Source organism: Hyla sarda, chromosome 1, assembly GCF_029499605.1.
Source record: "Hyla sarda isolate aHylSar1 chromosome 1, aHylSar1.hap1, whole genome shotgun sequence".
Taxonomy (NCBI): Eukaryota; Metazoa; Chordata; class Amphibia; order Anura; family Hylidae; genus Hyla; species Hyla sarda.
In genome coordinates, this window is record NC_079189.1 from 408,189,670 (window position 1) to 408,202,316 (window position 12,647).

A 12,647-nucleotide genomic window follows, 5' to 3' on the forward strand; every position below is an offset into this window, starting at 1 on the left:
CCATTTCACAAAAGCTTTCAGCTTCTTACTTACGTTCCTTCGGGTGAGGTACCAGCCATCTGAATATCTTTTGGATCAGACACTACATCAAGTTCTGGTTCACCAGTGTCCATTAACTTCAAATTAAAAATTACAACTAGTGTACCTATGAAAAACATAGAATGCATTATGTTTTCTTTATGTAAAATACTATGTAACATAAAAGTATAGTATTTTACACTATCTGCTATATTTTACCAGAATCTCCAGTAATTTTTTTGAATTGTTCCATAACCTCCTTGTGAGAATGAAATGGAGAGTACTTGTAGATCAATTCCGTTTCAATGGCAAATTTTTCCATGTTATCTGTCAATGGCTCCCCCGTTTTTGAATTCCATGTAGGAAGTGGGACAATCACCTAAAACAAGGTTAAAGGAGAAACAAAATACTTAATTATCCCAGTGCAAGGATCTCTTTGCTTTTGTTTAATCCCTTTAATCCCATACTGCCTAATTTAACTTGCTAAAGGACCAACCATATGATGTGTTTGATGGCACTGCATGTTCCTGCATAAGGGTACGTTCACACATACAGGATCCTGCGCAGATTTGATGCGCAGGATTTGTAACTGCAGATTAGAAGCTGTGCTCACTCATTTAGTTTACATCGAAATCTGCAACAGAAAATCCTGCACACCAAATCTGCATACATGTGAACATACCCTTAAGATACATAGTTTCTAAGGATTATTCCCTGGATCAACTTTCTATCCACATAAATCTCTACATTGTAATATTACATTTCTAAAGAAAAACATCTAGAACATGTTTAATGGATCACACATCACAACATGAGGTGGAAGTGCGTTCCACAGTCTAACTGCTCTTACAGTAAAGAATCCCCATCTTTGAAAAGGTTAAACTGACTTTTGTCTAGACATGGAGGATGCCCCCCCCTTGTCTTGGTTACAGGCCTAGGTATAAAAAGATCCATAGAAAGATCTATGTACTGTCTTTTCATATATTTGTATAATGTGATCAAATTGCTTCTAAATCTTTTCTCCAAACTAAATAACCCCAAACTTATTAACCCGTCGGTACAGCAACTCTCCTATTCCCCTAATTACGTTGGTGGTTGTCCTTTAAACCCTCTCCAGTTCTGCCATGTCCTTCATAATATAGTGCCATTGTCAGGATTGGGCAGTAACATTCACACCCTAAGTTCGCTGTCACTAAAAATCACACAACACCATGCTTATAATAATAAGAATTGTGTTGCCACATGCAGAAGCCACTGCTATGATGTCGACCCCCACCGTGTGCACAAGAAGAGCCTGAGTGCTGTGCAGGAGATCGTGGGTGTCCCAGAAATTTGACCCCCGCGATAAGACATTTATTCCCTATGCTTTGGATAGGGAATACATTTTCCTAAACTGGAGTACCCCTTTAAGTTGCCATTCTCTCTTCCATTAAAGAAACACCTACATATTGGCCCAGATTTACCAATCTGTCTGAAACCGAAACGGTCTGGTTTCACCCATAACAACCAATCACAGCACAGCTTTCATTTTATCAGAGTTTATTAGGATATGAAAGCAGAGATGTAACTGGTTGCTTTCAGCAAACTAGACAATTAAAATTTTAGGAAGATTGATACATCTGGGCCATTGTCAATGAATGGTAAAAGAAAATGTTATCTGACTGTACTTGTGCATTAAATACAGATGATCAGTTTTAGTAAAGAATCACTGTCATTTACATAAACTTTTAACATCTTGTCCAGACGTGTCAAAAGAGTTATAACCCTGTGAGCTCCGTGGATGGGCACTCCATCCAACCTTTTCTCTCGATAGAGTTGTACAGTGAAAGGGTTGGGTTTAAGTGATAGCTGGTAAGCGATGACAGGCGCCGCAGAGGACAGAGAATCATAATGTCACGGCTCCGCCCCTTAGCGAGGTCATGCCCCACCCCCTCAATGCAAGTCTATGGGAGGGGGCGTGACTTCTGCCACACCCCACCCATAGACTTGTATTAATGGGGCGGGTGTGACATCACAAGGCGCAGAGCCGTGACGTCACGATACTCCGTCCCCTGCATTGCCCGTCATCAGCCACAGAACGATCCTCGCTCTGTGCAGCTGAAAATCGGGGGTGCTGCAGGAAAGATCGTGGGGGTCCCCAGTGGCGGGATCCCCATGATCTAACATCTTATCCCCTATCCTTTTGATAGGGGATAAGATGTTTAGCACCAGAGTGCCCCTTAAATTTTTTGTGTTTTTTGTTTTCCTTTTCTTCTTAGGAGACATAACTCTTATTTTCTATCCCCTGAGCCATATGTGGGCTTGTATTTTGCTTGACAAATTGAACTTCACAAGGCCCATGATCTGTAGTTTTTATCAGTACCATTTTTGTGTTGATTGGACTTTGATAGTTTTTTTAAATTTATTTTTACTTACAAATGATGTGACTATCAATCAGCAAACCTGGTATTTTTTCCAAGTTTACCATGCGGGATCATATCAATCTACCTAGAACTAAAACTGCAGAGCTTTCCCATAGCAACTAATGACAGTTTAGATTTCATATTTTAACCAGCTCTGGTAAAATAAAAGCTGAGCTGTGGGCAAAACAAGACAGTTTTGGTTTCAGACAGATTAATAAATCTGGGCCAATATTTTAATAGTTCTGACATTTCGGCATGTGGTTATTCCAAATATGTTGTGTTTTTTAGGTCGCCAAACAACTGTTATTGTTTAGATTATTAAGTGGTCAAGCAACGAAGTTGCATAGGACACCTATTGTTATTGCTCAGAATATTATGTTTATTATTATTTCAAATTTCAAGTTGCTTTCCAAAGCACCACAAGTGTAATAAAATTGCAAACCTCATCAATTCCTTCTTCTTCATGAAAGGTACGTGACATAAAGAGACAAGTCATTGTATCTCCCTTCTTCGTGAAAAGGACAAAATCTTTTCCAATTCTCATAGAGCCACTGGAAAAAAAATTATTGAAAATAAAACGTAAATAAATAAAAACAACAAAAATAATGAAAGTATTGTATGCTTACAGAAGAATAGTGCTGGCACATGTGGTAAAGGCCCAAATACTTTATTTAGTGCATACAAAAAAAAAAAAAATCCATCATTATTGAGCGAAGCAACTAACATTTTGAACGCAATGTTCTTAGTCAGTTTGGAATTCGGACTTTGTGTGCTTTGCGTAACTGCAGAAGTATAACAGTTTGCAACTGTGATGAGCTAAAATTTTGTATCACTATTTGTGGAATGTGTTTATACTGGTGTAATGATCCAGTACAGCAATGATACAGTACAAAATTGTAAAATGAAGGAACCACAAAGAAAATTAGAAGACCAAGAACAAACCTTTGTCTCAAATAAAATCGCTATTCCTAGATAAATAATTCATCCTTTTCCAAGTGCCAATGATTAATGATGAATGTAATGACAAAATGGACAAAAGTGGGCATTGCTGCATCAAAGGAAACTGTCACCCTGATCACCCACACTAAAGCCAATTCACTGGGTTATAGCGTGGGTGACCAGGGGTTAAAAGAGGGATCACTTACTAATTTCCGTCCAGTTGTTCCTGTGATATGGCCTTCAGAAGTTCCATTGTTGAATTAAGCAAGTCGCAGAAGAGGATTATGCAAATTGAGGGTCCGGCAGGAGAAGGAGACAAACAGAGGCAGGAGAAGCCAGGCGAAGGGGCCCCGCCTCCTGTGCGCAATTAACTGAATTCAGCATCGGAACTTCTGAAGGCCATATCACAGAAACATCTGGACCGAATTTAGTAAGTGACCCTTCTATGGACTCCTGCTCACCTACACTATAACCCAGTGTATTGGGTTTAGTGTGGGTGATCAGGGTGACAGTTTTCTTTAACCCCATTGGAGGCTTCCGTTTCTACGCAGTGCATTTTTCGGTAAAAATTACACCTTTTCTTTTTTCTGTAGGTCCATATGGTTAAAATGATACCCTACTTATATAGGTTTGATTTTGTAGTACTTCTGGAAAAAATCATAACTACATGCTGGAAAATGTATACGTTTAAAATTGTCATCTTCTGACCCCTATAACTTTTTTATTCATTTTTTTATGACATAAAAAGTGACCAAAAATATGCTATTTTGGACTTTGGAATTTTTTTGCACGTACGCCATTGACCGTGCGGTTTAATTAACAATATATTTTTATAGTTCGGACATTTACGCACGTTTGTTTATTTTTATTTACACAGTTTTTTTTTTTTTTTTTTTAATGGGAAAAGGGGGGGGGGGGTGATTCAAACTTTTATTAGGGAAGGGGTTAAATGACCTTTATTAACTTTTTTTTTCTGCAGTGTTATCGCATAGGGAGCTATAGCACTGCACACACTGATCTTTTACCCTGATACCTGCAAAGCCATAGCTTTGCATGGTATAGCATTCTAGGGGCTCGATTGCTCAAGCCTGTAGCTCAGGCTTGGAGCAATCAAACGTCGACAGGACGCAACGGAGACGGGTGAGGGGACCTCCGCTCGAGTCCTAGCTGATCGGAACATCGCAAATTTATCGCGATAGTCCCGCGCGCTATTAGCCCATGGTCCCGGCTACCATTAGCAGCCAGGACCGACCCGGCGTGACGCGGGGGCCCCGGCATGACCCCGTTTTAAACACTGGGACCGGGCGCAGGGCGTACAGGTACGCCCTGCATCCTTAAGAGGTTAATGAAATTATCAGACAGTGGTGCTGCCATTTCATAGAGACATGTCAAAAGTTTTAGATGTTCAGTCCCCGATCGCTCGACAAAAGCAGGAGGAGTGTGTGCTGTCCCAGCTTTGAGCAAAGTTAAGACAGACTTTCAATGCAAGTCTATGGGATCTTTTCAGTCACGTGCACAAAGAGCAGAGAGACAAGTGCTCCACCATGTAGCTATTTAGCCCTCTTTTTAGCAGTTGGTCAGACCTCGACCAATTAAAACTTTTGACCCGTCTCTAGAAAATGTTGAAAGCTTTTTCTAACATAACAGGTACACTTAAATTATATACCTACTTCTATCTAATATCTATGGTCACCCTTAGAAATAATTCTGTTTAACATAATTTTAGAGCAGTAATTACCTTTGTTTGGTTCTTTATGCAATATCATTAATAGTAACTATACACATCTACTTACGATTTCAATCCATTTCCATACTGTCCAATTTGAATAGACTCAGGAGTTCTTTTAGCAGAACGTCCAAACTGGATAACACTAGCTGCCTCACCTATTAGAAAAGGAAATAAATTCTCATTATTATAATTGTATATATTCTTCACAAAATATTTAACTACAATTAGTTAACCTTAAAGAGGTACTCCGGCGCTTAGACATCTTATCCCCTATCCAAAGGATAGGGGATAAGATGCCTGATCACGGGGGTCCCGCCGTTGGGGACCCCCGGGATCTTGCATGCAGCACCCCAGTTACAATCAGACCCTGGAGCATGTCCGCTCCGGGTCTGATTACCGGCGACCACGGGGCCGACGGTGTGTGACGTCACGCCTCCGCCCTGTGTGACGTCACACTCCGCCCCTCAATGCAAGCCTATGGGAGGGGGCATGACAGCTGTCACGCCCCCTCCCATAGGCTTGCATTGAGGGGCGGAGCGTGACATCACACGGGGCGGAGGCGTGACGTCACACGCCGCCGGCCCCGTGGTCGCCGGTAATCAGACCCGGAGCGGACATGCTCCGGGGACTGATTTTAACTGGGGAGCTGCGTGCAAGATTACAAGGGTCCCCAGCAGCGGGACCCCCGCGATCAGGCATCTTATCCCCTATCCTTTGGATAGGGGATAAGATGTCTAAGTGCCGGAGTACCCCTTTAAACTTTACAAAAGCTTGCAATATCTCAAAAGATTTAAAAAAAAAAAAAAACTCCTCTCTCGCTAAAAAGGCTCAACATCCCCCTTTAGCCTGCTTGCTGTTGCCAAATGTGGTCACCAAGCCAGCTACTTTGCACATTTTGCATACAACACACCGACTTGGGTATTCTCAGAATATATAGCGATGGTAGATCTTTAGGACATGATCCTGGGGGTCTGAACTCTGGAACACTGATTCTAAAACTGAAGTGCTTATTAATAGCATAGTAAAAAAAAAAAAAGGGGGTAAAAAAAGGTCACAAAGTTCGAGCTTTATCACTTTATAACATGGAATTTATTACAAAAAACACATAAATAAATATATTAATCTTACTTGGGTCCATCCCCGTTCCATCATCAAGAAAGCAAAGCATAAAAGCTCCTCTTAATTCTGCTCGTGACACTGTCGTAAACAAACAGAAAAAACTGTAGGTTATGGTTAGAACAAAAAAAATTTGGGTGTGCTTTTTGTTAAATTCTTTACCAAAATATGATTGCACATTTCCAGACATTATCACTACCTTTTGTTAAGCAGTAAACCTGACAACTCTGACACTCAGATGAGTGTCTCTATTTTGGTCACTTTTTGTTTACCCCTTAAGGACGCGGCCTGTTTTTGACCTAAATGACCAAGCCCTGTTTTTCAAATGTGACGTGTCTTTTTAAGCAGTAATAACTTTTTGAATGCTTTATACTAGTGGTAAATTTTTGTTGATACATGCAGAGGTTTTTCTGAAAAACTCAAAAATATAGTGGAATTATATAAATAAATATATTATGCCATTTTTGGGATGGTGGGGGGGGCATCAACCCCACTAAACCACCAGGAATGGTTAAAAGGTCCCTTTAGACGCTGCAGTCAAAGCCGACAGCAGCGATCTAAAGGGTTAATAGTCGGCCGTGGCAAATGCTACATGTCGGCTATTAGCGGCAGCCCCCAGCTACAGGAATCAGCTGTGGTACGCCGGGTATAGAGCGGGCACGAGTAAGGATCTGCCTTATTAAAATTAGAGGTCCAGCTCTGCTTGCCCAAAAGAAGGGCTTAAAAGCATTAAAAAAAATGTTTACCTGCTGGGCATGTCCCGGGCATCGGGTGATAGGATTTCCACATCTCTGCGATATGAATTTAAAAGATGTGGGCAAAGGAAACAAAAAAGTTACCATCGGTTTGCTCTCCCTATGCCCTAACTAATCGTGCCTGCACCTCTGTAACTCGTATGGAGACGACAGTGGCACTTTCCGGTTGATTCAATAAAGGACAAGTTTTACTGTTGAAATAGATACTTTTTTCCTCCAGCATTTTTACAAGGTTGTTTGCTATGGTTGTTTGTTCTGAGATAAATATGTATTTTTTGCATCAAAGTACGTTCATCTCTGACTGATTGAGTATTCTTCCTGAATGGTATGATGGCTGAGTGGTCCTAAGATGTTCAAAGGGTACTCCATTTTAGATAGACTTATATCCTAGGGAGATAAGTGTCTGATTGCCTGCAATGAAGATCTTCCGAAAAAGGAGCCCCATCTCTCACCTCTGGATGCTGCTTCTCTCGAGTGGTTGACTAAGCAGGCTGCTACTGTTCAGCACCGAGGAGGCCATCTCAGAAAGTGGGGGAAGATGTTGTGGAGCACCCAGTGGGGAGAAGTAGCGTCCAGAGGTGACAGATGGCCCCCCACCTTCCGAGACAGCCTCCTTGTGCTGAAAAGTGACAGCCCGTTCAGTCAATCACTGGCTGAGATGGGAACCCGTTTCAGCTGGTGTATAGTTGAGCAGGTCCCTGTTCAATATGAGAAGGCTGTCTTGATGGTGGGGGTCGGTGCTGTAGAGCGCTTAGTGGGGAGAAGCAGTGGCCAGAGGTGAAAGATGTGGTGGTTAGAGGTCAAACCCACTGTGATCACACACTTATGTCATATCCTGTGAATAAGGAGATTTTTTACGCTTACCGTAAAATCTCTTTCTCGAAGGATCCATTGGGGGACACAGACCATGGGGTGTATGCTACTGTCACTAGGAGGTTCGACACTATGGCAACAAGAAAAGTAGGCTCCTCCCAGCAGGATATACCCGTCCACAGGCACCTGAGTTAATTAGTTTAAGCTTAGTGTCTAAGGAGGTGGACATAGTCTGCAGTCCTCTCCAGACCAGGTCTTACGTTTTATTATTTTCCTATTTAGGGAATGTGTTAGATTTTTATTCCATTTTCTTCCCTGTTTTCAGGTGGGGACTCAGGAACTGCGGCTCACTGTTTACCCTTTGTGAGTAAGGGGGCACAGACATTGCATATATGCGCTGCTCACCCCCTCTCGCCAACGGTCAGTGCCTGGATTTGTACCTCATGGGTCCCCCTATTCCCTGCTCGCCTCGCTCGCAAACGGTAGCCCGGCATGATGCAGGTTACAAAAGCTGGCTGAAGACTTCATAGGAAGACTTCATGAGGTAAGTTCTTCTGACTGAGGTGTGTATATTTCCCTTTCTCCTTTGGGGCAGATTTGCAACATCTGGAGACCCTCAGTTTTTGGCCCACCTTTCTCTTGGGTCTAATGGGGCTGGCCTGGACAGGGGGTCCTTTATTACTGTGAGCAGTGGCAGTTTGGATGAGCAGTGGCAGTTTGGATGGGGCACAGCTTACTTCACTTTATTCATATATATGTGTGTGTGTGTGTGTGTAAACTACTGTTTTTTTACATTGAAGCGGCTGACAGCCACGGCGTTCTATGCGGGCGCTCTGAGCGCAGGCTTACTTTCACTTTCAGCAGCGGCTGCTGCCAGCGGTGTCTGGTCTGCTCAGTTCCCCGCGAGCGCACATGCATTCGCATGTGCGCTCGGGGCAAGGAGTGGGCGCCATTACGGGACTTCTTGTTATTACTTCAGCGGCCAGGTGCGCTTTAGCTCCGCCCACCTAGGGCTGCCGAAGCTTCTCAGGGTGTGAACCGACCACCAATCAGCGCTTTGCTCGCGATTATGATGGCAGGGGTCAATCAGCGATGCCCCTCCCTTGCTATTAGCCGGCATTTCTCCTCTCTGACAGCCTGGAGACCACCACGGCTTCGAGTCCCGAGGTGGGACAGAGTGTTACGGTTTAATTTTAAAATAGGCACATTGTGGTCTATGGGGATCTCAAGGCATGTGAAACAGTATGATAAGCAGACTGTATTAGCAACACAGTGGAATGGAACACAGTCTTGGGTGAGAGAGGCCCAGAACGGCCTCCCTCTAAACAGTTAACTGGAGTGTTAGCCACTCCATTTAATCTGTTAACTCTGTATCTCTAAACTGTCTGGTTCTGCTGAACCGCTTGTTCTGCCTGCTCCACTGCTCCCCCAGACCCGCCTGCTACTCTACTCGGTGGGTTCGGCCGCCCCTCCAGCCTGGGTTCCCTCCCTCTCCCAATCTATATCCGACTTGGCTCAGGTTTCCGTTATGTGGTGACTGCCTTGGAGAGGCCCTCCCTACACCGGCCCTCCGGAGGATCCCGCTCTCCCCCTTTTTTGATGCTATCACAGCATCATAGGGGTGTGTCATCTGACTCATCTCCCGAGTCTTCTGGCTGGCACGGGTGCTCCCCTCGCAGGCATCACCCCGTTACTCCGACCTGTAGCAAGCGTCGCTCCTCTAGAGAATGCTCCCAGGGTCGCCGCTCTGGCTCTCCAGACACACGTACCAGGTCCGTTTCGCTCTCTCTTCCAGAACAGCCTCACACGTTCCCATTCACCTGGAGAACTTGTGGAAGAAGTTTCTGATTCGGCCTCCGACTCAGAGGACCGCACGGATGTGCCTAATGTGGTGTACTCATTGGTTGCGGCCATAAGGGACACTTTCCAGCTAAAGGACCCAGGAGCTTCGGACGTGGTCCAGAAGTTTCCTTTCATTGTGCCCGACCTCTTCCAGGGCTGCCTCACCTCGTTCCCATTCACCTGTAGAACTTGTGGATGAGGTTTCTGATTCGGTCTCCGACTCAGAGGACCGCACGGATGTGCCTGATGTGGTGTACTCATTGGTTGCGGCCATAAGAGACACCTTCCATCTAAAGGACCCAGGAACTTCGGACTTTGCTCCAGAAGTCTCCTTCTTCGTGCCCGACCGGCACCCAAGACTTTCAGCTCTCAAGCTGAATTTTACGCCCTGCTGGTATCCGCCTGGAGGCACCCGAACAAGAAGTTTCAGGAAACAAAGAAGGTTCAAGCGCGGTATTCCTTCGCCAAGGACCTCATTGCTCGGTGGACCTCCTCTCCTACTGTGGATCCGCCGGTTTCCCACCTCTCTATGGCGCCTACCCGGCTGTTGGCTAATGCGGCTGCCTTCAAGGATCCAGTGGACATGAAGGTGGAGGCTTTGGCAAATTTTGCCTTTTGAGGCAGCAGGTTCTTCCTGCTTTTGCTTCTGCCTGGGTGTCAAGGCCCTTTCAGTATGGTCTCCCAACTCCGCCAGGGTAGTCTTCAAGATCCCTCCGGGGGATTTCTTTAATCTGGCTCTCCGATGCTCCGCATATGGAGATTTTCTGTGTTCTGCATCCATGCGCAGCCACTGTGCTGCCTTTGCCACAAGCTACCTGGTAGCCACCGTCCCTCCATGTGGCTTAAAGCCTGGAATGCAGACGCCACCTTCAGGAAGTGAGGCGACGGGCGGAAAAGAGTTATTTATCACCTCTGGATAAGGCTCACAGAACCGCTTTCCTTCGTAAGTCCTCCTTCCGGTTCTGCGGACCTTTGGTACCAACAAAGGGTCCAGCCAGGCGCCATCTCGGAAAGAGGGCTCCTCTTTCCCAGCCCGTTCCTCCCAGAGGTCGGCTATCCGTTCCGGCCGTTTTGCGATCCCATCAGGTACCTGTAGGCCTTCCTCGGCCTGAAGGGTCGCCCCCCACCCGCCGAACTTTCTCGGGTGGTTGGTCGCCTCTTACTCTCCGGGATGCCTGGACCATGCAGCTCCTTTTTTTATCCAGGGAGTAATTGTCCCGGTTCCTTCAGGGGAACGTTTTCGAGGTTTGTTCCAACCTCTTTGTGGTCCCCAAGAAAGGCGTTTCTGTTTGCCCAATCTTGGTTCTCGAGTATCTTAGCCAGCATCTTCTGCTTTCATCCCATTAAAATTAAACTTAAAATTAAACAAATTAAACCACAACAATGTAACACTCTGTCCCACCTTGGGACTCAAACCCGTGGTGGTCTCCAGGCTGTCAGAGAGGAGAAATGCCGGCCAATAGCAAGGGAGGGGCGTGTTAGGAGCAGAGGCACCGCTGATTGGCCCCTGCCACCATAATCGCGCGCACAGCGCTGATTGGTGGTCGGTTCGCGCCCTGAGAAGCTTCGGCGGCCACCAAAGTATTAACAAGAAGTCCCGTAATGGCACCCGCTCCTTGCCCCGAGCGCACATGGGAATACATGTGCGCTCGCGGGGAACTGAGCGGACTAGACGCCGGCGGCAGCAGCCGCTGCTGAAAGTGAAAGTAAGCCGGCGCTCAGAGCGCCCGTATAGAAGAACGCTGCGGCTGTCAGCCGCTTCAATGTAAAAAGAACAAAAAAAAAAAAAAAACACACACAGTCGTTTCCACACACACATATATATGAATAAAGTGATGTAAGCTGTGCCCCATCCAAACTGCCACTGCTCATCCAAACTGCCACTGCTCACAGTAATAAAGGACCCCCTGTCCAGGCCAGCCCCATTAGACCCAAGAGAAAGGTGGGCCAAAAACTGAGGGTCTCCAGATGTTGCAAATCTGCCCCTAAGGGAGAAAGGGAAATATACTCACCTCAGTCAGAAGAACTTACCTCATGAAGTCTTCCTATGAAGTCTTCAGCCAGCTTTTGTAACCTGCATCATGCCGGGCTACGATGTGCGAGCGAGGAGAGCAGGGAGATAGGGTGACCCGGACCCATGAGGTACAAACCCAGGCACGGACCGTTGGCGAGAAGGGGTGAACAGCGCATATACGCAATGTCTGTGCCCCCTTACTCGCAATGGGGAAACACTGAGCTGCAGTTCCCGAGTCCCCACCTGAAAACAGGAAAGAAAATGGAATAAAAATCTAACACATCCCTAACTAGGAAATAATAAAACATAAGACCTGGTCTGGAGAGAACTACAGACCATGTCCACCTCCTTAGACACTAAGCTTAAACTGATTACCTCAGGTGTCTGTGGGCGGGTATATCCTGCTGGGAGGAGCCTACTTTTCTTGTTGCCATAGTGTCGAACCTCCTAGTGAAAGCAGCATACACCCCATGGTCTGTGTTCCCCAATGGAGCCGATAGAGAAAGGGCATAAGTTTATCTAAAGTGAAGTACCCCTTTAAATTTGCATAATATTATGTGAATAAATAAACAAGGGACCTTAAAGCTCCTCCAATCTATCAGGAACAGGTAAGGGGTCCAGAAGGGGACCTCAATGAGAAGTCAATATCTGATTTGGTTTTCTGTTTTGCAGTCTAGAAATGACATCTTTGGCAACAATTATAGTCACCATCTGGAGCCCTAAATAATAACAATAATAATAACAGTTGATGTGGGATTGTACTTTCATATCCACATATTGGGGTGCTGTTGTGTCCCTATTGTTGCAGGTTTTAGTTTTCCCTGTCCTGCTGGATCCTAAAGTATGTCAGCCTGGTATCCTTGATGAGGAGGAAGAGTGGGCGCATCATTGTCACATTTTTCTTTAGGGATTATTGTTCTTGGTCGTAGGGCCATTGCCATACCATGGATGGACCCAGTTCCACACACTATTTAGTCAATGCCATTGTTCTTTATGCCTTCCTTGAGTTCCAACATAGA

General features: G+C 45.3%; 1 protein-coding gene across 7 annotated transcripts in view; it reads right to left on the minus strand.

The window, feature by feature from the left end:
- The window catches only part of MORC2 (MORC family CW-type zinc finger 2), a 92,553-nt gene that overhangs the window by 58,160 nt on the left and 21,746 nt on the right, over positions 1–12,647 (minus strand). For all 7 annotated transcript variants that reach the window (XM_056528623.1, XM_056528622.1, XM_056528624.1 and 4 more), the window contains 5 exons: positions 6,217–6,285; positions 5,153–5,243; positions 2,863–2,971; positions 238–397; positions 34–145 (listed from right to left, as the gene is read on the minus strand). In XM_056528623.1, coding sequence (XP_056384598.1) covers positions 34–145; positions 238–397; positions 2,863–2,971; positions 5,153–5,243; positions 6,217–6,285 — 541 coding nt within the window. The remainder of the gene's footprint in view (positions 1–33; positions 146–237; positions 398–2,862; positions 2,972–5,152; positions 5,244–6,216; positions 6,286–12,647) is intronic.